Source organism: Sceloporus undulatus, chromosome 9, assembly GCF_019175285.1.
Source record: "Sceloporus undulatus isolate JIND9_A2432 ecotype Alabama chromosome 9, SceUnd_v1.1, whole genome shotgun sequence".
Taxonomy (NCBI): Eukaryota; Metazoa; Chordata; class Lepidosauria; order Squamata; family Phrynosomatidae; genus Sceloporus; species Sceloporus undulatus.
In genome coordinates this window covers 10,523,959-10,551,046 of record NC_056530.1, presented here as the reverse complement: position 1 = coordinate 10,551,046, position 27,088 = coordinate 10,523,959, and the positions used below count along the sequence as shown (strand labels likewise).

General features: G+C 40.4%; 1 protein-coding gene across 4 annotated transcripts in view; it reads left to right on the top strand.

Moving 5' to 3' along the window:
• The window catches only part of LOC121915602 (zinc finger MYM-type protein 4-like), a 72,696-nt gene that overhangs the window by 18,008 nt on the left and 27,600 nt on the right, over positions 1–27,088 (top strand). For 3 of the 4 annotated variants that reach the window (XR_006100721.1, XR_006100722.1, XM_042439944.1), the window contains exons 2-3: positions 1,128–1,173; positions 26,212–26,739. Coding sequence is in view for 2 of the 4 variants with exons in the window: in XM_042439944.1 (XP_042295878.1) it covers positions 26,235–26,739 (505 nt within the window). In the remaining 2 variants the exon portion in view is untranslated. Of the gene's footprint in view, positions 1–1,127; positions 1,174–19,970; positions 20,052–24,470; positions 24,517–26,211; positions 26,740–27,088 lie in introns of those variants that run through there. The other variant, XM_042439945.1, reaches the window with a different exon arrangement.

The following is a 27,088-nucleotide window of genomic DNA, read 5'->3' as shown; positions in this document are numbered from 1 at the left end:
CTGCCTGGGGCATTCTCTCTGAGTTATAGGCTAGAAAAATAACTTGCCAAGATGTACCAATATTCATAGAGCCACCCATCATCTGTTTTGTGATCTCTGCAGAGTGTATGAAAAATGTTGGAGGATTGCAAATTGAATGATGGTGAATGACAGCTTTCTGAGGCAAACTGATTGAAAGTGCTACTCTTCTAGCCATTGATGAGATTAGTGTGATTTGTAGCATACTTGCATTTTTCATCTGTGGTAAGTGATGATCTGGTTGTGGGCAGAACATGGTTTTGTGTTTGAAACTTGGAGCAACTTACTCCTGTAAGGGCAATCCCATTTTTTCAAACATTAACATGAAAGGCACAGAACAAGAGCTGGCAGCCAACATTTCAGTCTCAAGTATAAAAAAGTAACACAAATATAGGCAAAGAGAAGATGTCAGTTCCTTCAATTTTAAGTGGAACTAAAGGAAGAGGTTTAATATTGGACAATCTATGTGTAGTTTGTTGTTCTGTGCCTTCAAGTTGTGTCTGACCTGTGGCGAACTTTATTACAGGGGTTTTCTGGGAAGATTTGTGTCAGAGGGGATTTGCTTCGCCTTCCTTGGGGGCTGAAAAAGAGTGACTTGCCCAATGTGCCACCAGTAGATTTCTATTGGGCCTGATCTCCACAGTCATAGTCTAATGCTCAAACCACTACACTTCTTGATCTGGATTCCTGCATGGCAGGGGGTTGGACTGGATGGCCCTGGGTCTCTTCCAACTCTATGATTCTATGCTTACTGTAAGCAGATACAATTTGTGACATTGCACAACATCCCTGGTGATTTGGAGGCATATCTGTCTGAAAATCAGCTTCAATTGAGCCAACAGGACATAGCCTGAATTCTGCTCTTAAACACAGTGTTTTTATACCATTGTTTGGTTTTTATTTTTTTTTTTTTTTTTGTCTGAATGTAAGCAGGCAACCTTAATGTAAATCTGTAGTTGTTCTTTCACTTGCATAACATATTGCATTGTGTTGCCTTAAAATTCTTAAAGGTTGTTTTCTCCTGGGAATGGGTGACAAGGGAGGGAATGTATTCTCTTGAATTTACTATCAGACAGATTTCAATGTTAATTCTGTTTTCTTGTTTGCAGTTCAAAGACAAAGCCGATGTAGTTTTTGGCCGCATAGTAGAAAAACGTAAGGCAGTTCTTTTGGTTTACTCACAAAAATTTTATCCCTTCCCTGGTATGAATGAGTATATTATAAAGGAGGAGTTAAGTTTCTACAATGTTTAACTTATGCCATATTAAGTTTCTTAGGCCTGTTCAGCTGTCAAACTAAAGCTGCTTCAGGTCTCTTTGGAGGTATGGCTGTTTTAAATGATGCATGGGTCCTAAGAGTCCGAAGGCTGCACCAAAGCCTTCCCAGTGCTTAGGATGGAGTGTGGCTTTGGCACGACCTCCAGACTCTTAGACCCCATGCATCATTTAAATAGCATACCTTCAAGAGACCCGAAGCGCTTTATTTGGCAGTCTGGAACAGGTCTAAGAAAGCAATTCCAGCCACACAGGGCACGTTTATCAGTAACACACTGAGGTTTATAACACTATGCTCTTAAAGAGCTACATTCCAGTGTGACTCCTCTAGCAGCCTCTGTTGTGCATTGGGATTGGCAGTTTTAAGAGGACTAACTTATCTGCCTGAGAATTCTAAATACCCTCCTTAAACTGCCATCCCGCATGCAACAGGAGGCAGCTGAGGAGTCACACTGGAATAGTACTTCTTTAAGAGCTCGTCTGATAAACACCACTAATTATTAACATTTCCCCCCAAATAGCCACACTGCTCATTTGAAGCAGTTTAATATCTTTTTAATTTGTTGTGAAGGTTGCCATGGAATCCTCTTGTTTTGTAATTTGGAGAGAGGCTTAGAGTTTCTCTGCTAAATAGCTGAACAGTTCAGGGAATGGACTAGAGCTGGTTGTGAATTTAAACACTTCTCCAGAGTACAGATCCCAGGATGTCTATAGGAAAAGCCCTGCAATGAAACCATATTACAAACTGTTGTAATATACTCAGTCTGGTATATACAGCATATATTTCTTAGGCTTCTCTTCCTGGAAAAAATCTTATCAAGTTTAGTTCCATCCATCTCACTAACTGGGGATGTGCGGAGCGGATTTAAAAATCGAGGCAAACTGGTTTAGGCAGTAAATTTTGAAATGCAACCACTTGTAGTAGGAGTGTTTCCCAAAGCCATTACACAAGGAGAGTGTAACATTCAGACGTTTGGGTTGAGCCATATGCAGGAAACCCAGTGTCAGCATCTGGTCTTTGTGTTAAGGTAATGGATCTTAATTGCCCATTTAAGAAAATGCCCTTGCATTAACATAGTGCTTCCCTCTACACAGGCTAGAATTCCCATTTCTGTTTTGTATATTTTTAGATCCCCCCCCCCAGTTTGTGTGGGATTGAGGGGAAGAGGAGAGGCTTTGAACTATGTTTTATACAAAATTGTTGTTCCTGTAAGCATCAGGAATGTTGGGCCCATATTTTTAATCTAGTAGGGATTGCTTTGTGCTGGATCCAGAAGAGGTAAGCAGCTGAATAAAAGGTGCAAGCCACAGGATTTCCGTCCGTGCTTTATAGATGTTTTGGACTGAGCTGACCATCTTTCTGAGCTAATGTGGCCAGAGGTAAAAGACATTGATGCTACCTTTTTAGTCTTTTCATATAGTCTTAGCCTATTGAAAAGGAATATGGTAGAGCTCAAAAAAGAATAGAAAAGAGCAACCAAAATTATTTTGAAATACCTTTTTATGACCAAAGAGGCTAAAGAGATATATCCTTTGATTGACAGGGGGAAAGTAATTATGGGGGGGGCAGAATAAAGGTTTTGTAATTAGTATAGCATTATGACATTGGTTAATCATTTAGTGTCAGAATTGTCAAGAATCTCCCTCAAATAACTTGAAGAAAGTTATGTTTGATTGGATACTAATTTTTCAGTGTACCTAGCCTTAGGTTGGCCTCTAGATTCAAATGAGGTGATTTTTAAGGTCTGATTCTTCCTCCCTTCTGCAGGTGGTAACCGTTTTGTACATACCAAGATGTTGAGAAAACTGTCCACACCTAACCCCTGCCTTTGACAGCATACCCTACAGAATGCAAAACAGAACAGGTTCTACAAACTCTTATTGGAGCGATGTGATTACTTCCTGAAACTCTGGTTGCTCACAGGAGTCCTGTTGTTGGGAGTGTATAATGAAGATGAGCAAACGTTTTGCTCCAAAAGAGGCTGCTCCCTTCTGTCCTTCGCCCTGAAGAGACGGGGAGATGTGAGGAGGAGTCGGGATCAATAGTGGACATGAGAAAGACACACAGATGCAAATGATAATCCAGAAGGAACTCCTCCGCCTTTTGACAAAGGACCCTCTGTAATTTAAGTCAATTCGGAAAGACTTAGCATAGCAGAGATGATGGTAAAGAGAGTTTTTTGACAAAAGAGAAAGCTAGAGAAGGGACCCGTTTCAAGACCGTGACAAACGTTGTGGACAAAATGCCGAAGGAGTTGGATTCTAGATTGAAACGTAATTTCTTGAAAATCAGGTAATATTTTGTTTACTCGGATGGGGAGGAAAAAAAACGCAAGTGTGTTTAGCTTATCTTGATCTGTTCGACGTGTTTGATTTTTAGGGAGGTTTATATAGAGCCCTTCGATGGTTTGTGCCGCATTAGTCAGAGCCATTCTCTGTCTCCTCATATTTTTGCTGCTTGAAGCAGTTGGCCTCACTTTGATATACTTTGCTTCTGTAAAGTTCTGAACAACACAACGTCATAAAGCACTGCTGCATAGCTTGTCTCATTTCAACAGTAATTTTCATTTCAATGAGCCGTTTGTTTGAAATGAGTGGAATGATGCTGCCCTTTGATAGATGTGAGTTTCCTCTAGAAAATATAGTTGTGAAATGTCATATAATTTGCACCCTCGACCTCCCATCCGGACGATTTTTCAAGTAGTAGGAGTTGGGAATACCGGTCCAGAGATCTCAGGTATGCAACCCATGGCCATCTCCGTGAAATAGATGTTAGGTACTTTGAGGGGAAAATGCTTGTGTTTTGCTCAGAACATGACAACAAAACTTGTTACAGAGCCCGGAGGTATCCAATGCACTGTTTTAGTGATGTTTGATGGATCAGTTTTAAGTTGGCTGAGACGTGTATGATGTGGACAAAAGCTTGAAGCAATCAAGGGATAGTAATGCCTCACTAAAGGCAATAAGACAGCTCTCGGGATTGGGTGGTTCTCAGATCCAAGAATTGGGGTAAAAAGCCTGTGTGTGAATGGTGGGTTTGCGCTCCACTGAAGAACAGGTGCATAGACATTCATCCTGTCTACGTAGGCCCAAGTGGGCTCTCTGTGACTTGGAGTCACTGGAGGCTGACTGGCACCAACTCTGTCATTTAGCCCCGAGTTAAAACCTGGCTGTTCTCAAAGCCTTTGGACCTCATAATTCATACCAATATGGTGTAGGTGGTTTTAAATCTTTAAAATATGTTTAATATGTTTTTAATCTTTTAATATCTGTTTAACTTATTGCTGTTAAATGTTTTTAATCTTCTTTATTGGTGTTAAACTAACTTCTTAATTCTTTTTGTAAGCTTTCCTTAGATCTGTGTTACAGAGGAGGGATAAATGTTTTAATAGTAATAATGATAATGCAGTAGTCTCAGAGAATCTTGTCTCCCAAATTTTCTAACTGCATCTCTGTTTTTCTCTCGTTTACCAACATAGTAAGAAACATTACGTACCCATTAGCACCACAAACTCCAGAAATTAACTTTAGGGTAATCTTGGGCCTTGTATTGAGCATGCATGAGTATGGATTGGTTGAAGCTATGGCTTCTTTTTGGGATGGGTAGGCAGGATTTAGGGATTTTGTTATGACAATGATGAAACTTCTGGTAGCGATTGACTAAACCGTCCAAGCATCTGAAAGGTAAGAGAGAAGTAAACCTTCCTAGGTGCCATTGCTTGACATGGTTAGAAGCTTTTCAACAAGCAAGGAAAAGCAGAGCCCTAGGAAAGGTGTGACAAGCAGTTCTCACGATTATAAAGTGAAACTGGGGATGAGCAGAGCGTGGAAATTATGCTTGAAGTAGAGTTCTCTGTGGCTAGATGTTTCCGGAGATTTGTAGTGCCAAAAAAGACAACTTCTTAAACCTGGACTGGGTCTCAGGATTGGAGGTGGAGGAGGGGAATGGTCCAGACAAATGAAGGGAAGGTGAATATAAATGGAAGTTTAAAGGTAGCCAGTTGCTTGTTGGGAGAACAGGGTTTGAATTTCAACTCAGCTGTGGAAACCACACTGGGTGACCTTGGGTTAGTCACACACTCTCAGCCTCAGAGGAAGGCAAAAGGCAGACTCCCTCTGAACAAATCTTGTCAAAAAATCCCCATGATAGGGTTGACATAAGTCAGACACAACTGAAGTGCACAGCAGCACCAAGAAGAAGAAGATAGAAATTACAGGACCAGGACCTGAAAAAGTACAGAAGGCTAGATTTCACCTCTCGATATGAAATAAGATTGAGGCCTATGCAGTCCAGTTCTTTTTCAGCAGAAGAGAGTATTCTTCAGTTTTTGTATCTCCAGGACTTAGGGTTTGTTACTGGGCTGTTGAGGTTTGCATTGGATTTTTCTGTGTGGGACAGAATTAGGCGTAATTCTGGAATATCTTACAAAATATTTAGAAGCAAAATTCTGATATATGGGGAATTCCCTTTGAAATGTATTACAATATGGTGTTGTTTCTTCCTATTTGGCAGGAGTCCAGTACCTATTTTCTAATAAGGAATCTAGTTGGGCAAGAGCATGGGAATCGTATGCCAGCAAATATTAGAATAAGGAAGAGCCTTTGGACAATGACTATGATTAAAGCTATGCACCTCAACGGGGCTGATGAATATACATTAAGACGAACCAGAGAATACTGAGGTAAGATGGAAATAAGCTGGGTATGTCTTTGCCCTATATCTGTTGTATTGCTGCATCATGCTTGTGAGGCGAAGCTTGTGTTGCGAGGGATGGGCATGGTGTGGACCAACAGGGCTTTACAGTGCTATTTACAGATTCCCTGAAACTCTGATGGGCTGCCATTTAGAGGACTGACTTGACATTGTACATTTGCCCTCACTGTTGGGACCCTTCTAGTGGGAATTCTGGTTAGCCCTGCCAACCTCCCGGGTCAACTAAAACTTTTTAGGACTAAAAGTGTGCTTTTACTGATATGGTTTTTGGTGGGGGAAAGATTTCTGGGCCTTGGATAAGTTAGTGGGGGTCTCGATGGTCTGCACGGATTCCTGTGGCTTCAGAGGTCATTTCCACTTTCTGGCTATGGTCTTGGGCTTTTTAGATTTTTGTGTTTGCTATGTAGGGCCCCTTGTGAATTTTTCCCATTAGGTTTAGATAACTGTACCATGTATATTGTGAGAAGTAGGGGAGTGATGAAGCCACTTTTTTTTATTGTGGCTTGAATTTAGCATATAATATTATTGTGGTGTGTGGTGGGTGGTGGGGGCAGGTATAAGGAAAGGAGCAAGTCATGGCTTCGACCTGGTGCTCTAATTCACAACTTGGAAGTTTAGAGTTGAGCCTTCAGATAAGGCCCAGGGTCAACATGGGTTTTTGGCAAAATTAGCCGATTGCAATAACTGGGATTGTTTAATTGTTTTATTGTCATTGTTTTTTTCAGGAATATGGCAGCAGCCAAAAACTCAGGAAGGGGAACTGGAAGATCAGTGCTGTGGTTTTCGATCAAGTGGAGCCCTCTTGGTGAGGATAGGACTTGGGGTGGATGTGGCAATGGTGGGAGAAATGGCTTATTGTGTGGAGAGAGCCAATGCCCTTTTTCTTACTTTACTGTTCACATGGCAATTTTAGGGACATAATTCAAAGACTTTGTGCTCCTTTTAGGCAGTGCTTCCAGATGGTTCAACAAAAGCAAGCTAAATACATAAAATGGAAGTAAAAATACAATACAGTAGATGGCTATGACCAGGTGTAAGTTGTGATTAAAAAAGCCCTCTTATTCTGGCACTGAAAAAGATAGAGTAAGGCTGTCTATCAGGAATGTCTGGGCTGGAATGTGGTCCAAGGATGGAGTGCCATACCTACACAAGAATCTGTGGTTCACCACCTGCCTCTGGTCATTCTGGAATGTGGTGAAACTCACTAAGATGGCCTAGAATGGTAGTCTGTTTTTCTCTCTTTGGTAAGCTCCACAGCTACCTGCAAGTGGCCGCCCAATTACAAACCTCGCATGGGGTAAACAAACTGCTTCTCTGCAGTGCCAAGTGGCGGCTGTTCGGGTTTGCCATGCTCCGGCTGTAAGAAGATTCTGGTGCAGAAGGGGCAAACAGCTTATCAAGAAAGGTGTCCACTCGCTCTTTTTGTCAACACTGTTGCCTCAAGGGATTACACTGTACCAGCTACCCGGCCACCAGCTTGCGGTACCAAGAAACCTGGCTTCACTGCTCAAAGTGAGGATGGTGGTTTTTGAAATCTACCACAGCAATTTAAAAGTCAGTTGAGGGGGGGGGAAACCTGTGTAAATGTGGCCTGGTCAGATTGGATCTTTAAAGTTACATTGTGTGAGTAGAAAGGGAACTTAATTATAGAGCCGTGGCAAAGATATCTTGAAGACAAATCTGTAGTGCAAAATGTTTCCCATAATGTCTTCCTCGTTGTGAAGAATTTGCTTGGGAGTAGCCAGATAGCTAATTTTTCTGACTGTCCTTCCTGCATGTTACTTACTTTGTTCGGTGTGGGTTAGGCTCCACTCAACCCCTGTTTTTGGGTGTATCGTCCAGCCATACTTCAGAACCAGTGTTTTTCACTCTGGCTAAGCATATTATGCTAAAGAAAAAGGTTATCCTATGGTCTTTTAACTGGCAAAAGAGCTTGAGTAATTACTGTGTTATGCAAAGGATGGTATGTTTGAAACCATTACAAACCGAAACCTTGGTTTTCTCGCCTTTTAGAAAAATCCACAGGGATATTCTGAATCCAAAGGATAGTCATTTATGCTCAGTTTGACAACACAACGGCCAGCAAATGACTTCTCAGCAGTGCGTGGGTTGTCCATGTATTGAACGCTGAAAAGGAGAGCCTGTCGTCACAATTCACCAAATAGTATTGATCCACCAAGTTTGCAGCATGTTGCAGAAAAAATGAGGTGTAAATGAAATTGCAAGCTCTTCTTTGTCTGAATGGTTGGATAGTGCAAGGGATGTGGGGGTAATGGGCGTTTTAGAAAATCTTTGAATGGGAACCTCCCTGATCTATAAATACTGTCAAGACCAACTTATTTTGCTGCCACCAAGTCATCAGGGCTTGCCTAACTTTCATGGGTGTGCTCCTGTAGTGGCAAAATTGTTAAGACACTATGTCCTATTAACAAGTACTGATGGAAATGTATTGGCAGAAAGGTAGCCCACTTCATCAGATACAGTACTGAACACTGAATTTGAGGTGGAGTGTATGTTCCTGACGAGTATGTAGGAGGTGAATTTTAAATGTTTTGTGTGGGGTCGGTGAGTGCATCTAGATGTGTAGAAATATGCAGTTTCACACCCTATTTAGAATGCTGTGGAGCTCTATCTGTGGAAGCCTGGGGATTGGGGTTTGTCAATGTCTTTAGCCTTTCACGCAAGATGGTTTATGGCTTCTCTGCCTCAGAAACTACAAATCCCGGAGTTCTGTGGATGGAGCACCATGACAGTTTAGTGTTAGTTTTGGAGTCAAACTTACATTAGTTGCTACAGTGTGTAGTGCAGAGTTTCATTTGGGATCTAAAAGAATAACGTTTGTGTTTTTGTGTATCCGTCAAGAGGAGTTAAGTGTGTTGCGTACTGGTAACGAGCACAGTTTTGCTTGATTGTAGTGTGTAATGGAGGCATACCAATTGTTTAGGCATGAGGGCCTCTCATTGGCTTTCAGTACTGTCTTGATCAGCCTTGCCAAAAGGGGAATGAGCACTGAAGCAAGCTGCATTCATGTAACATGTAACTGACTGAACTAGGTGTTAGCATTAAAAATAGTCCTTGATCTGCTCTTAGCATGTTGAGAGCGATTGATGTACTTATTGGGAGTTTTTGTACTTGAGGATGAAAGTTGATCCATTACCCCTTGTATGACATTTTTATGAACTACTCTTCTTGCTCTGTTTCTAGATTCGGCATGAAGGGTGAATAGATAGAACGTCTGTGCATAAGGTTGGCAGTGTGATGCCTGCGTTATCCAGTTTCCGTTCAGGCAATACAATTTAACCATGGAATGCTGTGGAAAACTGTTGGGGGCTACTGCTACAGTGCCTGGGCCAGTGCCACATGCTTCAGATTGGAGGGGCAGTCCAAAAGTTCTTGCAGTTTAAAGTGGTAAGGCTAGAAAGAGGTTGTGGATATTCTTTTGGGAGGTTGGGGGTTTTTGTGTGTGTGCGTGTATATGTAAGTCAGTTTGTTAGATTTTTGACATTAGGGCTATTACAGGAGTGGGATTGGAATACCTCACAGGCTGCCTTTGCAGGTGATTTCAAAGAAGCTGCCTTAAATGGATTGTTGAAAGGAGAGATGACTAAATAGAGGAGTTGAGGAATAATGATCCAATTGGTGGGTTTTTGTGGTGGTGGTATGTTTGTGGGGGACAAGAATAGGGAAGATTAATGAGAGGAGGCTCTTTCTTCTGCAAATAAAGCTTTGATTCGAACGCAGTAGAATGGAGTCTTTGTGCAGCTAGAAAAAAAGGTAGTCTAGGGGAGTTGTCATGATTGTAGTTTCCAGTGCCATTGTGTCTTCAACGAATGATGTTTTAGGTGGAGACCTATGTTTTGTGGTTTTTGAAATTCTCACCTTGCCATGGCAATGCTTGGTAGAAGAATCGGGTTTGTTCTGCATAGTTCTATTATGAAACAGTATTTAAAGGGGTTTATGTATGATCAATTTTTTTATTTCTTGTGCGTATCTTTTTAAAAACTTGTCGAGATACTGAGGGTTAATATATCGTTTTCTGTCTCTACTGGACGGGGTTAATCTTGGTTTATTCCTCTTTTCACAGGAAAGTCTGCAAAATCACTCCGTGTGATTGTGTAATCTGCTGAGATTCAATCAGGCTGGATGATTGAATAGCACAATAATATGGGGAAAACTGAGGCTACTTCTAGGTTTCTGTGATCGTGCTTGTTGCACACAGAGTGGAAATGGTAACATTCTTCAGGTAACGATTGTATTTGCCCTTTTTTTGGGGTGTATGTTTGTGAAAGAAAGGTGTTGTTAAAATACATTAGTTTCCTTATGAGTGTATGCTGTGTATTGGTAGGTGTCCCAGATTTCAATGTACGCTTGTAAGTAGCTCCGATCCTCAGTATCACTCGTTATGGTCCGAGGGGGCATAGCAACTTGATGCAGCTATAGTGTTGTAGTAGCTTTGCAGGTAGATCTTACTGTTTCAGTTGAATTATTACTAGATAGTTCAGTGGGCCGGCTATGGTCTCTATCTTAGCCTCAGTTTTTCTCCGTTTTTTGTCTCCTCAATGTATATGATTTCTTTGTGACAATTTGGTTCTGAGCCCTATTAGGTAGGTGGGTTCTGTGTTAATAAAAAAAACATATGTTTGCATAAGAAGTTTGTGTGTTTTAGTAATTTAGTTTATATCCCATCTATTCCCCCAGTCCTGGGTTGCAAAGCAGCGTTACAAAAGGGTTAAAACACAGCAAATAAAGAGTGCGTGGCGCACACATTGCACATACAAGTTGCTGTTGACTTCTTAGGTGTGGCCCAGGTTATTTCTAGGGTTCTCTTAGGCAGGAATACACAGCAGTGTAGTTTGCCAGTTCCTTTTTTGAAATATAGACTACAGCACCGTGGTATTAATCGAAGTATTAACCAGGGCTGACCCTGCTAGTTTCCAAGATAACAGATCGGTCCTTTAGGATAGTTAGGCCCAGACATGAAAAATTTAAAATATAGGTGAATGAAACACTATTCAAAGCAAGCACAGTGAAATAGAAAAAAACAATCCAGCACAGTATAAAAGACGTTTCCTGCGAGGAGCAATGAGTTTTTATAAGGTCCTGCCAGTGAAAAACTTGGCAGACATGCAGAGAGCAGCGGAGCAATATAAAAGATAACCGTCACAAGAAATAAAAAAAAAAAAATAGCAATTTTACAAGTTGTATTGTCCAGGCTGGTGCTGCAATTCCATTCTGCGTTAGAAAAATGGTCATAAACCAATTCCTTAAAGAGAGGAGAGGACAGCACAGAAAATATTAGAACATCTCCATTTTCAAGTGATGTCTGTATTCTTTCTAATGTACGAAGGGCAACAAATGCAGAGAACATGGCTACTGTGGAAGCAAACCATGTCTTTCCTGATGGTCGTTGTCCTCTTCCAAGCTTCCTCATCTGCTGGTCAAGCTTATCTAGGATTGTGATGCAGCCTCGCATTTGTGTTGTGTGATGTCATAGCATGGAATGGGTGAAGTCTGGCTGTATAGAACAGAAGTCTGAAATACGCATGTTTTATCGTGAACGGGAAGATGTGTGAGAGTTTTATTCTTGGGTGATTCATTAAATTTCTGATGGCTCTATAGTGGCCTAGATCTTAACAAAGTTCCATTAATTAATGAAATGGGGCTTTTGAGCCACCTTCCATCCCCATCACGGCCTGCTTCTGGGAGGTGTTTCAAGACAGGGTTGGATACAGTGCAGACAGTGAAAAATCAATGGAAAATGTCCCTTGTGCATTAGCAGAAGAGCAGCTTCGGATCGAAGCCAATATCTTTGCTGTTCAGTCAAGTGCATGTTTGCTTGGAAGCAAGTCCTGCAAAGTTCAGTGAGGTCAGTTTATTCCCGGGTTAAGCGTTTATAGGATAATGGACTAAATACTATTGTAGTAGGAACCTTTGTGGGTTTCATAGACATTGCAAGCTTGCTCATCTGTACACCGGCATGAAGTCAGTTAAGTTAAAACATCCTCTTTGCTGATTTGTATTGTTAATCTGTTGGATTTGGTAAATAGACTTTAAATAAATAGACTTTTCTAAATCCAAATTAATCTTTTTTTGACTACTCTGTACATGTTAACAGTTCTCATTGAAATATTTACACCTTAACAAATTAACTATGAGGATGATAGCATAGTTATAGCTAAAGCCAGAATAACATCTCAAGATGGAAATTACTTATACAGTATTTACATGGTTTCTACTAAAAATTGAGTTTTGTAGTTCTTTAGGGCAGTGTTACCAAAGAAGTAGGAAAATTATCATCTAGGAAGGCTTGAAGCTGCCATTGGTCCATAGAATTATTAACACTAAAAGTTAACAGTTCTGTGGGGTTTCCATACCTGGAAACGCTGGGGATTGAATTTAGGATTTTCTATGTACAAAGCATGCTCTTCGCGACAACTGTAACAAACTGAACGACAAAACCACTCTACATGAGTTTGAGTATGTTTGTGAAACTTCACTGAAAATATGAGAGTGAATTTGAAATTATTGAGAGAGGGTTCCATCTAGTTAATTTGGGTCCAGCAGAGTTAAAATTACACTCACAATATTGCAGCATTAATAATAATATAATAATATTTATTTACTTGTACCCCGCTCTTCAGCCAAGGCTATCAGAGTGGCTTACAAATTGTTGCCCTCCGGCTTACAATCTAAAAAAGACAAGACACAAAAGGAGAAGGGAATGGCAGTGGGGAAGAGGAAAAGTCCAGCAGATCTTCTCTTAGTTACTGCACAATTAAAACCACAGCTAAAAATATAAAAAACATAAGAACATAAAAGCATAGAAACATAAAACATCAATCAATCACGGGGTCAGCTGCTCTCGTTCCATACTAGTGGTCTTCATAGGAGGTCAGAAGGGTATGCGTGCCGAAAGAGCTCTGTCTTTACTGTCTTCTTGAAAGTTTCCAAGGATGTGACAAGGCGGGTCTCCTCTGGGAGTCCATTCCATAATCTAGGGGTAGCTATACTGAATGCCTTTTGGGAAGTAGAAACAGGTTTGGATGCTGGTATCTCCAACAGGTTCTTCCCACTTGTTCTAAGAGTGCGGGATGGATTGTATAGGGAGATGCGTTCCCGTAAGTAACCCAGACCCAAGCCATGTAGGGCTTTAAATGGAAGATGGAAGAACACAGCAATGCAAATGGAATAAATGTTTAGTTTTTTTCTGACAGACCTGTGTGAAGAATCATAGGCCTGTTACAGACAGCCAAAATAAAGCTGCTTCAAGTCACAGTGGAGGTATGGTGTTTCAACGATGCATGCATCTTAAGAGTCCAGAAGCCATACCAAAGCCACATTCCAGTCCTTAGGGCTGGAGCATGGCTTTGGTGCGACTTCTAGACTCTTAGGATTCATGCATTATTGAAACACCATACCTCCACTGTGATTCGAAGCAGCTTTATTTTGGCTGTCTGTAACAGGCCATAGAATCATAGAGTTGGAAGAGACCGCAAGGGCCATCCAGTCCAACCCCATTCTGCCATGCAGGAACTCTCAGTCAAAGCATCCCCATTGACAGATGGCCATCCAGCCTCTGCTTAAAGACCTGCAAATATGAATGTTCCATAGTTTTACTTGAAAATGTACAAATGAAAGAACAGTTGTTGGCTCTTCAGAAGTGCCTCAAAGGTCTTCAGAGAGTGTTGTTGTTGTTGTTGTTTTGGGCTACAATTCTCTGAACCCTTCAGCCAGCATGAGATTCGGGGAGTTGTAGCCCAGAAAAATAATCTTTCCAGAGTGTGACCATAGGCATTCAGTGGAGAAATTACATAATACAGGGATAGGCCATCATTGTATTTTGGGTTTCTTGTTCCTTTCCACGATCAAAATAAAAAATTTATACCAAACAGTAAGAAAATATATATAATATATGCATAATTGCAGTGTATTTTAATTATAAAGACTTATACAAATAGTTCTTTATTCCCATAACTCATGCAGGACACAGAATTACTGTTATTATGTTATTGTAAAAGATTTTTTTATTAATGGTATGAAGTTTGCCTTAATGTGGATTGTCTAGAAGACTCTGAATTGGAACATACTCCGCAGTCCTGCATTGATTGAAATCCAGTTTTGCATGTTTGAGTTGTATGTAGTAATAAAACATGTTGTTGATTTTTCGTGCTGGATACATACACAGTTTTTGCTAACAACCAAAAGTAATTGTGTTGAAATATTTGATGGGGAGATAAAAGGAAGTGTGTTTAGGCTGCAGTTTTGTACCAAATCATTTGTAACTGGCACTGAACTCAGGCGAGTTTATATTTGCATAGGCAAGTATAATATTGCCCTGTTGGGGTTTATATGTTATGGTCAAGCAAGTCCATAAATTTTCATTGACGCTTAGGTTTTTTGCAATGCTTAAACATCGTATCTGTTGGCATTTGGTTGGAAGACCTCCCCCCATGGATACCAAAACTGTGAGTGATCAAGTTCCAGTATATACAGTGGCATAGTAAAATGGTGCCCCTTAAACAAAATGGCAAAATCAAGGTTTGCTATATGGTTGAACCTGTGGGTGCAGAATCCATCATAACAGAAGGCCAACTGCAAATACATCTCTCTTTTGCCAGTTAGATTTTAAAGAGAAAAAGACTGTAACACACAGGTTTTTAGTATGAACTATGTGTCTGGATCTCTTCTTACTGATAGTGACTGTGGCAGGGAACTACAGACAACTTTGAGCTTAGATTTTACAAGCATCACATCCGCTGCAGTTTCCAAATTTGATTTTTATTATCAATGTTGCTAAATAATTTTATGAAATGATGCATTTTTTAAAGAAACAAAAATGGGGAATCCTTCAGCAGCATCCAATCAATCTCTCTCTTCTACTGTTCTGTGCTTTTGTCCTGAGAGTCATTGCCAGGCCAAGCACCAGGTCAGCTATTGTGCTTGAAAGCAAGTGAAAGGCAACCAAAGGAGGGGTCTTGAGCCTTGAGATGTTATTTTTGGACTACAGTTCCCAGAATCCTTAAACTAACTTGTGCATTCTGGGAATTGTACTCCTAAAGTAATTGTGTTCCTAAAGTAATATTTCCAGGTTTCATCACAGCTGTTGCTCCTCTAACCCGCTGCCCTTTGTATGGTTTTATTTAAATGCAACATTGGTGTTTTCTTGGCATTCACTCAAGAGATCCCACAATTAAGCTATAATGACTTAGTTTAAATACAAGGAAAGATAAAATAGGAAAGAAAAGGCATGGTGTGAAAGTATATTATTTTGCTTTCAGATGCAAAGGCATTGTTGGCCTGAAGGAACTGCTATAAATTGCACAGGTAGATAACTTTGCTCTCAACTAAACTTCCTCCGATTTGGTGCCCTCCAGTTGTGTTTGATTACAAATTCTTATCATAGCCAACAACCACAACTTGTTAGGTTTTCTAAACTCTAATATCACAAACATATATGCAACTGGCTCTACTTTTCAATTCTTTCAGGAACTAAAATTCCAGCTCACTGTGTACTATGGGATTTATTTTTAAAATGTCAGTCATCTCCATTTTGTATTTTCTGTAGTTTGGTGTAATGGTTTAAGTGTTTAATGGTGACTTGGAGATCAGTATTTGAATCGGCTACAGAAACCCACTGAGTAACCCTGGCCAGGTCACACTATCTCAGTCTCTGGGGAAGGCAAGACAAATCCCCACTGAACAAATCATGCCAAGGAAACCCCATGATAGGGTTTTCTTAGAGTCTCCATCAGTGAGAAATGACTTGAAGGCACTCAACAACAAAAATACAACATTTGTATGGATATTAAATAAATTCCTGCAGCACATTTGGCCTCATATGCGCCATCCGTGAAGTGAATAGGTGGAGTCAGAGATCCACCAAAATGGAGTTTGAGAGTCGATGGGAAGCTATACAAGATAGGTTAGGCATTTGTTTGTAAAGAGGCGGGTTGTTTTTTCCATGTTTTGCTTTTACTTATTTAGATTTGCATTGTTTGCACTCTACTAAATATAATGGCTCCCATCAGTTTACATACATTGGCCTCAATCCTATTGAGGACTAAGAGTGCTCAACTAGAGTAGAGCTGTTGGGTCTGCTTGATTTACCTATATGTCAACACACCATTCAACAAATGAGTTAGTAGGTCTGCTCTTAGTGGGACTAACTAACAGGATTCCAGCCAAGGTATATTAAAATCATAATTAAAATATGTATGTATAAACATAATAAGTAACTGCAATTAAAGCAGAGCAGCATTGTGGTCAATAACAACCATAGAAAGCCTATGTAAATAAGTATGTTTTCAGAAGGCATTTGAAAAGTATTAGTCTTAGATGAGAAGTTATTAGTCTAGGTGAAAATAATTAGTCTTAGATGAGAAAAAAGGTTAAAATCTTGTGGCCAAGATCCAAATAACTGCACCAATAGCTTCCTTATACCCAAGGGGTTTTTGTACCCTTGTGTCTCCTACAGCAGTGTGCGCTGTGATAAAATGAGGGAATTTCCAAAACTATTTGTATCATTGGCACTGAGGTCAACTGTTTAAAGGGAAATTTCTAAAATCCCATCAGCCTTTCCCTGGAAATACATACTTATTCGGAGGACTATATACTTCGCATGCAAGAAGTCCCAGTTTCAGTCTCTCTTCCTCCAGGCAGAGATAGGAACATTTCCTCCCTGATATATTGGACACCCACACTGAATAAATGAGTTTGTTGCTATTGTTGTGTGCCTTTAAGTCATTTTCCGACTTACGGTGACCCTATCATGGGTTTTACTTAGTAAGATTTGTTCGGAGGAGGTTTAGTATTGCCTCCCTTGAAGGCTGAGTGTGACTTGCTCACGGCCACCAAGTAGCTTTCCGTGACTGAGCAAGGATTTGAACCCTGGTCTCTAGAGTCATAGTCCAGCACTGAAACCTCTACGCCATGCTGGCTCTAAATAAGTGAGTACTGTAGATAATAACAGTTATATGAATCAGTGCTTTGATTTATGATAGCTTTCTGCGAATCTTTCTGGTGTGTTTGTGTGTGATTCGGTTACCATGGCTTGGAGAAGTGGGGTTTTAAATATTCTGTAAAATAGCATAAAGTAAATACAAAGCAGTGTTAGGACAAGATGTTCCATTGCCTGCCTACTTCCCAAATGTTAATTGTAATGCACTCTTGGGGATAACAAGGTAGTTTGAGATGATGTGGAGCAGTACTGGAAACAGAGTAGATACATGCCTCATCATTGTACATAATTTACAGTGCATTAGCTTCTCATGATGCAGAATACATATGTGGCCGGATGACACCACTTGTGCGCAAGACAGTGATATCTGCAGCACTGCAAAGGGCCCCAAAAGGCAGAAATTAGCCCAAACCATCCAGTGAGGACTGAATATGCTCAGTGAATGTGGCAAATTAATTAGTGGCTGGATGGAAATAGCAGAAGGCTGGGAATCAGGGCATTCCTGCTGCCACACTACAACATTAATGCAGTATGACACTGCTTTAACTGCCAGGGCTCTATTGTATGGAATCCTGGGGGTTGCCATTTGTTGGAGCATCAGAGCTCTCTGGCAGAGAAGGCTAAATATCTCACAAAACTACAAATCCCAGAATTGCATAGCATGGAGCCATAGCAGTTACAGCAGTGTTAAACTGGATTAATTTTGCAGTGTAAATGCAGCCCCATAACTGGCTGGAAGCTCTGAACAAGAGCCACTCCACAGGCCAACTTTTGGTTATTGTTTTTTTGTAGGACCCACTTGTATATCTGGGTTTATTGGATGGTCTTATGGAACGTATAAAGTCGAGTTTCTTCAAAGAACCCTTTCTTAACAGTCTGCCTAAAGTTATTTCTAAAATCTTGGCTAGTTCCTCTTCATTTCAGCATTGTAGAGTGTGTTTCAGGGGCATGACTTTATTATGATTGGAAAACCAAAAGATACTGTCCGGATTTCTCTCTAGTTACCTCGATCAAAGACTGAAGGATACTGAGTGCGCCCTTTGTAAAATATATACTGGAGAATGTAACTGGACATTTTATTTTGCACACATCCAAAGTGTGTGTCTGCGTGTCCTTGTCTTTCACTTCTGCCAGTGTACATAAAAACCTTAACTACCTTTCAGAAATGATACTACTCCCACATTTTTGGTTTGTTTGTTTTTAGCACCATTGCTGTTTTTTTAACAGCATCCCAATATGCAGAATTTTTTCCTAGCATGAGAGCACAGTGATTGAAAATGCTTTACCGCTTACTCTCTGTTTGCAAGTTGCCGTTAAAAGCGAGGCACCAGAGCCAGTAAAAGGTTGCCAGTCCTAGATGTTCACATTTTTGATCTATATTTTAATGTGTATTAATCCAGACAAAAACACAGATCTATATCGAATCATAGAGCTGGAAGAGACCACAAGGGCCACCCAGTCCAACCCCCTGCCATGGAGGAACTCACAATGAAAGCACCCCAACAGATGGCCATCCAACCTCTGTTTAAAAAAAACCCAAAGGAGACTCCAGCACACTCCAAGGCAGCATCTTCCACTGTTGAACAGCTCTTACTGTTAGGAAGTTCTCCCTCGGAGTGTAGTGGAGTCACCTTCCTCAGAGGTCTTTAAACAGAGGCTGGATGGACATCTGTTGGGGATGCTTTGCTTTAGATTTCCTGCATGGAAGGGGGTTGGACTGGATGGCCCTTGCGGTCTCTTCCAACTTTATGATTCTGACGTTGAGCTGTTTGACAGTGGAAGACATTGCCTTGGAGTGTGGTGGAGTCTCCTTCTTTGGAGGTTTTGCAACAAAGGAGGCTTACCTGAAACAATGGAGGCTTACCTGAAGTCCCGTTGTCCCTAACAGTGGCATGCTTATGCAGTTATAATTTATGTCTATATTTTATCTTTATGACTTATGTTTACATTTATATTCATATTTTATTGATGTCCGTAGGTGTAGGTATCTTACTAATGTTAATAGTATGTATGTATTTTATGTACTCATACGAATTTGGACATATGGTCATTGCTTGCACATAAAATGATTGAATGGTGGCATGGCTGTGTGCATGCGCAGCCATTGAGGATAATGGGGGTTTGCTGTCTGTGGATGCTTAAATCTGTGGATGTTTAAATCTGTGGATGGCAAACCCATGGATTACAAGGCCCCACTGTATTCAAATACATTAATCTACATTTATAATTATAGTATATTATAATAAACTAATTAAAATATACAGTACATCCACGTTGTACATGAGCAAGCCGTACGTGGTTTCCAGCTTTTGCGGAAGCTGCATGGGGAAAAGCAATGGCGCGCATCTTGCAGTGTGGGCTCGCGCTCCATTATTTTCAGTGGGGTGCAACCATATGCGCTTTTCCCCTTAGAGGAGGGGGTCTGGAACAGATCCCCCACGTAAGAGAAGGGTTCATTGTATTATCTACATATATCAATCTATATTTAATCTTCATGCTATAATTTTCTTTAATCGCACTATCATCCTACCCTTGACGTCGATTAAGTTTGGTTAAACCTTCCCAGCATCCTTTAAACGTTAGACCAATAATTTATCGGACACCTTGGAGCTTGTTAATCTGTAAACCTTTGAGTAGAGATTGATTTTATTTCCCTTTAGTGGATTCTTCCAAGCAGGTTGTGTTGGTCCAGAGTTTTGTCAGCTGCTCAGGTTTTCTGGCACAACATCTGTGTGAGCACACGCTGTGAGTATCCATGAAAACAAGTCCTGAAGAACATGTGCCTGGCCAACTTTATGGAGAGAAAACAGGATGAAGGGGAAATCCCTGCCCGGCTTGGAGCCTGAATGGCAGACGTTCGACAGACGGGCGGCTGCGGCATCTGACACGGCTAGGGGGCTCTGCAGTTCCCAGCCATGCTCTTCGGAGTTCACAGCTCAGCAGCTCTCTTCTTCCCTGCTCTCTATGGCTCTCCTGACCTCTAGGGGTTCACTTCCTGTTGGAAGTGCTTCTTTTCCTGCAGCAGGTATATGCAGCAAGCTGGCTCTTTGTTACCCACTGCACTCCTCTCTCCCTAGATGCTTTGAAGGTAGGCAATGGGAGGAGTGGCTTTGGTGAACCTGCAAAACACAACCCTGGAAAGGACTCCCAGGTGGAGTCTGGTGGCCACTCTTCTTAGCATAAGCAAGGTTTCTCAAACCTGGGAGGGGCAATGCATTGGCTGGGATATTTAACATTCCCCCCCCCCTCCCCATCAGTGTGTTTCTTTCACACTTGTTTTGTCAGAAGAGTTGGGATTTTAAGACTGTTGCAAAGATTATTTATCTGTTTTACATCATTTTCCTCCAGAGAAATGTGCTGGGTGGAGGCTTTGCAAAGGGAATTTGGAAAAATGGGAATTTTTTGTGGGTGGGTGGTTATAATTGCATACTTTCTTTTAAGAGTTTCCCTGATCCTTTCCCCTCAAAGAAGGCTTTGCAATCAAATGGACAGAATTGAGCAAATCCAGGATTCTAACTTCTGAGAACTTACATGACGGCTGGTTATCAGGGTTAAAAAAAGTTTTCGCCAGTCTTTCTTAATGAGTTCAAACAGGCAATTTGTTTGCATGTAGGCAACAAAACTGAACTGAAGTGTGTTACCCCTGAATATTATAATTGTGCTTCCACATTTGTTTTCAAATTTCGTCTCTGTGTCTGTCTTTAGAGGGTCGGTTTAAATATGTTTAAACCAAAATGGGAAAGAATGCAATATAATATTGAAAGAATCAGTTAAATTTAAATGTATGTCATACAGTAGGCCCTCCATATCCACTGATTCTTTATCCACAGGTCTGAGCATCCTTGGCTTGATAATATCTTTTAAAAGACAAAAATTTCCAAAGACAAACCAGGATTTTGCCATTTTATATAACAGATACCATTGTCTATACTGGGACTTGAGCATCCATGTATCCATGGGGAATCCTGGAACCAAACCCCAGCGAATATCAAGGGCTCACTGTAATATGCATAGTGTTCATATAGCTCTGTTCATAATTGTCAGAGCACTAGGCTACTAAAACCTTGTCCAGTACTATTATTTCTGTAGTGCTGATGGGAAAATGAGTCTGAGAGAGAGTAGTTTGCCTAAAATCATGGGCTATGCTCGGGTAGAATTGTGGTGTGTTGCAGTAGTAGCAGCACCTGGAGAGTCCCATGTTGCTATTGCTGCTTTTAAGTTTTCTTGGCTTTGCCTTCCTCTGAAGCTGAGAGAGTGTGACTTGCCCAAGGTCACCCAATGGGTTTCCATTCAAACCCTGGTCTTCAGTGTTCCCTTCCAGTGCACAAACCACTACACCATGCTGACTGTCCTGTGTTGCCTACCCCTGTAATAAAGGGATAGATTTAAATCCAGTTAGGGGACAAGGGAAAGGGATGCCATATAGCTTTAAGTTCCATGCCATCTAGAGTCCTAATTTGATGGCAAAGGCAGGGTATGCATAAAGATAATGATGATGATTAGGAATGATTTAGTTTAAGATGATTTAGAAGAAGAAACAAAGCATCTTATCATGTTTTGGCTTAGTATAAATATGCTTCTGAAGTCAGTGTTATTTTTTCTTATTGCCATAACAATTATAGAAGTGTGTATACGTTTCCCCCCCCCAAAAAAAGTAGCAGCAGCAGTAATAAACTGCAATGAATTTAATACTAATTGTAATAATATTTACCAGTTTTAGAGACTTGCACCTGCACATACATACCATGTCTTTGTCAAGCATTAAATACATTGTCCTGAACTTGAAGGAAAGGCAGATTAAAAGCTGAATTGAACATAGTTTTTAAATTCATTTACCTGCTTAAAGCAGTTTGTGAGGTTGCAGTTCCTGGCAGGGTATGGTGCAGAGATCAAGGATGTAGAACCAAACCTTTGAGACTACCCCTTCTCTTTTTCCACCATCCAACTCCAACACCAACAACTTCATAAGTGGCAAATGTATACAGTATTAATCAGTAATAGCAAATTTACTGTTGTAAAATGGTAGCGCAAGGCATTTCATCTCCAGTGCATCAATAATCAGGCTACTTAGCTTGACAGAACATATACTATATTTGATTAATTATTAAACATAGTTATAAAATTATATGTTAACCATACATAGTTATACTATTATAAGTTTTTGTTTTGAAATTAGAGTTTGTACATTTCTACCATTGCCAACTCCATCCAAAATTGCTTCCAAGTCAGTCCTGGAAGAGAAAGGAAGGACTTGTCAGCCACTCCTCAAGTGCCACTGCACTGATCAAAATTAGGAATCTCTACTGTAAGCTTGGGAAATTTAATCAGAGTAATTTCTCCCAAGTAGTGTCTGTTTTAGCCCTGTTGAGTGCATTGAGGTGGTACCAACTCTCTTTCTGTCTTTCTCTTCTTAGAAAATTTGATAAATTGCAAAATGTAATCCAGAAGGTCATTATCCAAGGAACAGACATCTTGGGTGAAAAATAATATCCAAGACTGAGGATTATATAGAGCTTGGAAAGTCTGGACAAGGAAGGTAGTAACAAGTGAAAGCTTGAGGGAGAGGCAGTGGAGCATTGGGCATCAAATGTGCAGATGTGAGAGTTCAGTGATACACCTGTCAGTCTTAAGTTGAAGAAGATCCAGTTTGCATAGAATATCAGTATGTTTGGTGAAAAAACATAATAATAATAATAATAATAATAATAATAATAATAATAATAATATAAAACTTTTATTTATATCCCGTCTCTCTGTCAATGACAATTGACAAGCTAGAAAATAGTTCATTCTTTTCTTAATATTCAAAGTGGTTTGCACATCTTGTTTAAACCCTGGAGATGTGAGAAAGAGCTATTAAGCCATCATAAATTACAAAGAAAGTGAGGAAGCTCTTCACAGACTCGTTTCATGAAGCAGAAGGAGGAAATTTTGGGGGGGAAAGACGCTTTTATTGCTTGCACCGAAAATGAAGTTGTTAATGACTCTCAGAGTAGAGTGGGACTGAGTCAAAATGATCCTTTAACTGAATGTGCTATAGAGCTTAGTGTGTGGCAAATGAATGCTGATGCTATCACCAGTGCTCTATAAGCCCACCTTGAACAAAGGCCAAATCCAAACACTTTATTCAATCAGTCCTCAATATAATGTGCCAGAGAAAAAAGTAGTGTGATCCGGCGTTGATGTCCAGAACAAATTATACACATGCAGTAATGAAAAGCAGTTGTTAGTGGATTTGTAGGCACTGGCATGGGTTTCTTGATTAGAGCAATTAAAACATTTATGTTAGATCAGGCTGTGTTGAATGTTCTTGTATTGTTGCTTCTACTGGTTTGGCAGAGCTTCGAAAACATTGGCAGAGCATGGAAAAATTACCTTTTTGGATTACAGCTCCCAGAATCTCCCAGCTCTGCTGCCTGGGGCATTCTTAGTTATAGGCTAGAAAAATAACTTGCCCAAGATGTACCAATATTCATATAGCCACCCATCACCTGTTTGTGATCTCTGCAGAGTGTATGAAAATGTTGGAGGATTGCAAAGTGAATGATGGGATTACAGCAGTTCTGAGCAAACTGATGAAAGTGCTACTCTTCTAGCCATTGATGAGATTAGTGTGATTTGTAGCATACTTGCATTTCTTCATCTGTGGTAGTGATGATCTGTTTGGGCAGAAACATGTTGTTGTGTTTGGAAACTTGGAGCAACTTACTCCTGTAAAGGGCAATCCCATCTTTCAAACATTAACAAGGAAAGGTACAAGAACAAGAGCTGGCAGCCAACATTTCAGTCTTCAAGTATAAAAAAGTAACTACAAATATTAGGCAAAGAGAAGATGGTCAGTTCTTTCAAATTTTAAGTGAACTAAAGGAAGATGTTTATATTTGGACAATCTATGTGTAGTTGTTGTTCTGTGCCTTCAAGTTGTGTCTGACCTATGGCGAACTTTATTACAGGGGTTTCTGGGCAAGATTTGTTCAGAGGGGATTTGCTTTCGCCTCCCTTTGGGGCTGAAAAAGAGTGACTTGCCCAATGTCACCCAGTAGATTTCTATTGCCTAGTCTCCACAGTCATAGTCTAATGCTCAAACCACTACACCATGCTCTGATCTGGATTTCCTGCATGGCAGGGGGTTGGACTGGATGGCCCTTGCGGTCTCTTCCAACTCTATGATTCTATGCTTACTGTAAGCAGATACAATTTGTGACATTGCACAACATCCCTGGTGATTTGGAGGCATATCTGTCTGAAAATCAGCTTCCAATTGAGCCAACAGGACATAGCCTGAATTCTGCTCTTAAACTACAGTGTTTTTATACCACTGAATGTAAATCAGGCAACCTTAAATGTAAATCTGTGTTTCTTTCACTTGCATAACATACTGCATTGTTGAATTGCCTTAAATTCTAAAGTTTGTTTTCTCCTGGGAAATGGGTGACAAGGGAGGGAATGTATTCTCTTGAATTTACATCAGACAGATTTACCATTTAATTCTTTTTCTTGTTTGCAGTTCAAAGACAAAGCCGATGTAGTTTTTGGCCGCATAGTAGAAAAACGTAAGCAGTTCTTTTGTTTACTCACAAAATTTTATCCCTTCCCTGTATGATTATTATATTATATTATATAGGAGGAGGTAAGTTTCTACCATGTTAACTTAATGCCATATTAAGTTTCTTAGGCCTGTTCCAGACTGTCAAACTAAAGCTGCTTCAGGTCTCTTTGGAGGTATGCTGTTTAAATGATGCATGGGTCCTAAGAGTCCGGAGGCTGTACCAAAGCTGCCTTCCAGTGCTTAGGAATGGAGTGTGGCTTTGGCATGACCTCCAGACTCTTAGGACCCCATGCATCATTTAAATAGCATACCTTCAAAGAGACCCGAAGCAGCTTTATTTGGCAGTCTGGAACAGGTCTAAGAAAGCAATTCCAGCCACACAGGGCACAGTTATCAGTAACACACTAATTAATTAACATTTCCCCGAATAGCCACACTGCTCATTTGAAGCAGTTTAATATCTTTTTAATTTGTTGTGAAGGTTGCCCATGGAATCCTCTGTTTTGTAATTTGGCGAGATGCTTAGAGTTCTCTGCTAAATAGCTGAACAGTTCAGGGAATGGACTAGAGCTGGTTGTGAATTTTAAACACTTCTCCAGAGTACAGATCCCAGGATTCTATAGGAAGAAGCCCTGGCAATGAAACCAGTATTACAAACTGTTGTAATATACTCAGTCTGGTAGATACAGCATATATTTCTTAGGCTTCTCTTCCTGGAAAAAACTCTTACTCAAGTTTAGTTCCATCCCATCTCTACTAACTGGGGCCATGTGCTGAGCGGATTTAAAAATCGAGGCACACTGGTTTAGCAGTAAATTTTGAAATGCAACCACTTAGTATGAGTGTTCCCAAAGCCATTACACAAAGGAGAGTTGAACATTCAGACAGTTTGGTTGAGCCATATCAGGAAACCCAGTGTCATCAGCTGGTCTTTTGTTAAGGTAATGGGTCTTAATTGCCCATTTAAGAACATGCCCTTGCATTACAATAGTGCTTCCCTCTACACAGGCTAGAAGTCCCATTTCTTGTTTTGTATTATTTTTAAGCTTCCCCCCCCCCCCCAGTTTGTGTGGGATGATGGGAGAGGAGAGGCTTGAACTATGTTTTAATACAAAATTGTTGTTCCTGTAAGCTCATCAGGAATTTGGGCCCATATTTTTATCTAGTAGGGATTGCTTTGTGCTGGATCCAGGAAGAGGTAAGCAGCTGAATAAAAGGTGCAAGCCACAGGATTTCCCGTCCTGCTTTATAGATGTTTTGGACTGTAGCTACCATCTTCTGAGCTAATGTGGCCAGAGGTAAAAGACATTAAATGCTACCTTTTTAGTCTTTTCATATAGTCTTAGCCTATATGAAAAGGAATAATGTAGAGCTCAAAAAAGAATAGAAAAGAGCAACCAAAATTATGTTTGAAATACCTTTCTTATGACCAAAGAGGCTAAAGATATTATAACCTTTTGATTGACAGGGGAAAGTAATTAATGGGGGGGGGGGGCAGAATAAAGGTTTATGTAATTAGTATTAAACATTTGAACATTGTTAATCATTTAGTGTCAGAATTTCAAGAATCTCCCTCAAATAACTTGAAGAAAGTTATGTTCAGGATTGATACTAATTTTTCAGTGTACCTAGCCTTAGGTCTGCCTCTAGATTCCAAATGAGGTGATTTTTAAGGTCTGATTCTTCCTCCCTTCTGCAGGTGGTAACCGTGTACATACCAAGATGTCTGAGAAAACTGTCCACAACCTAACCCCTGCCTTTGACAGCATACCCTACAGAATGCAAAACCGAACAGGTTCTACAAACTCTTTATTGGACGATGGTGATTACTTCCTGAACTCTGGGGATCTCACAGGGATTCCTGTTGTTGGGAGTGATAATGAAGATGAGCAAACGTTTGCTCCAAAAGAGGCTCTCCCTTCTGTCCTTCGCCCTGAAGAGAGCCGGGGAGATGTGAGGAGGATTCGGGATCACATAGTGGACAGTGAGAAAGACACACAGATGCAAAATGTAATCCAGAAGGAACTCTCTCCGCCTTTTGACAAAGGACCCTCTGTATTTAAGTCCATTCGGAAAGACTTTAGCATAGCAAGAGATGATGGTAAAGAGAGTTTTTTGACAAAGGAGAAAGCTAGAGAAGGACCGTTTCAAGACCGTGACAAACGTTTGGACAAAATGCCGAAGGAGTTGGATTCTAGATTGAAAAGTAATTTCCTTGATAAATCAGGTAATATTTTGTTTGCTCGGACGGGGAGGAGAAAACGCAAGTGGTTTAGCATTATCTTGATCTGTTCCTGTTGATTTTAGGGAGGTTTATATAGAGCCCTTCCTAGTGGTTTGTGCCGCATTAGTCAGAGCCGTTCTCTGTCTCCTCATATTTTGCTGCTTGAAGCAGTTGCCTCACTTTGATATACTTGCTTCTGTAAAGTTCTGAACAACTCAATGTCATAAAGCACTGCTGCATAGCTTGTCTCATTTCAACAGTAATTTCATTTCATATGAGCCTTTTGTTGAAATGAGTGAATGATGCTCCCTTTGATAGATTGAGTTTCCTCTAGATAAATATATAGTTGGGA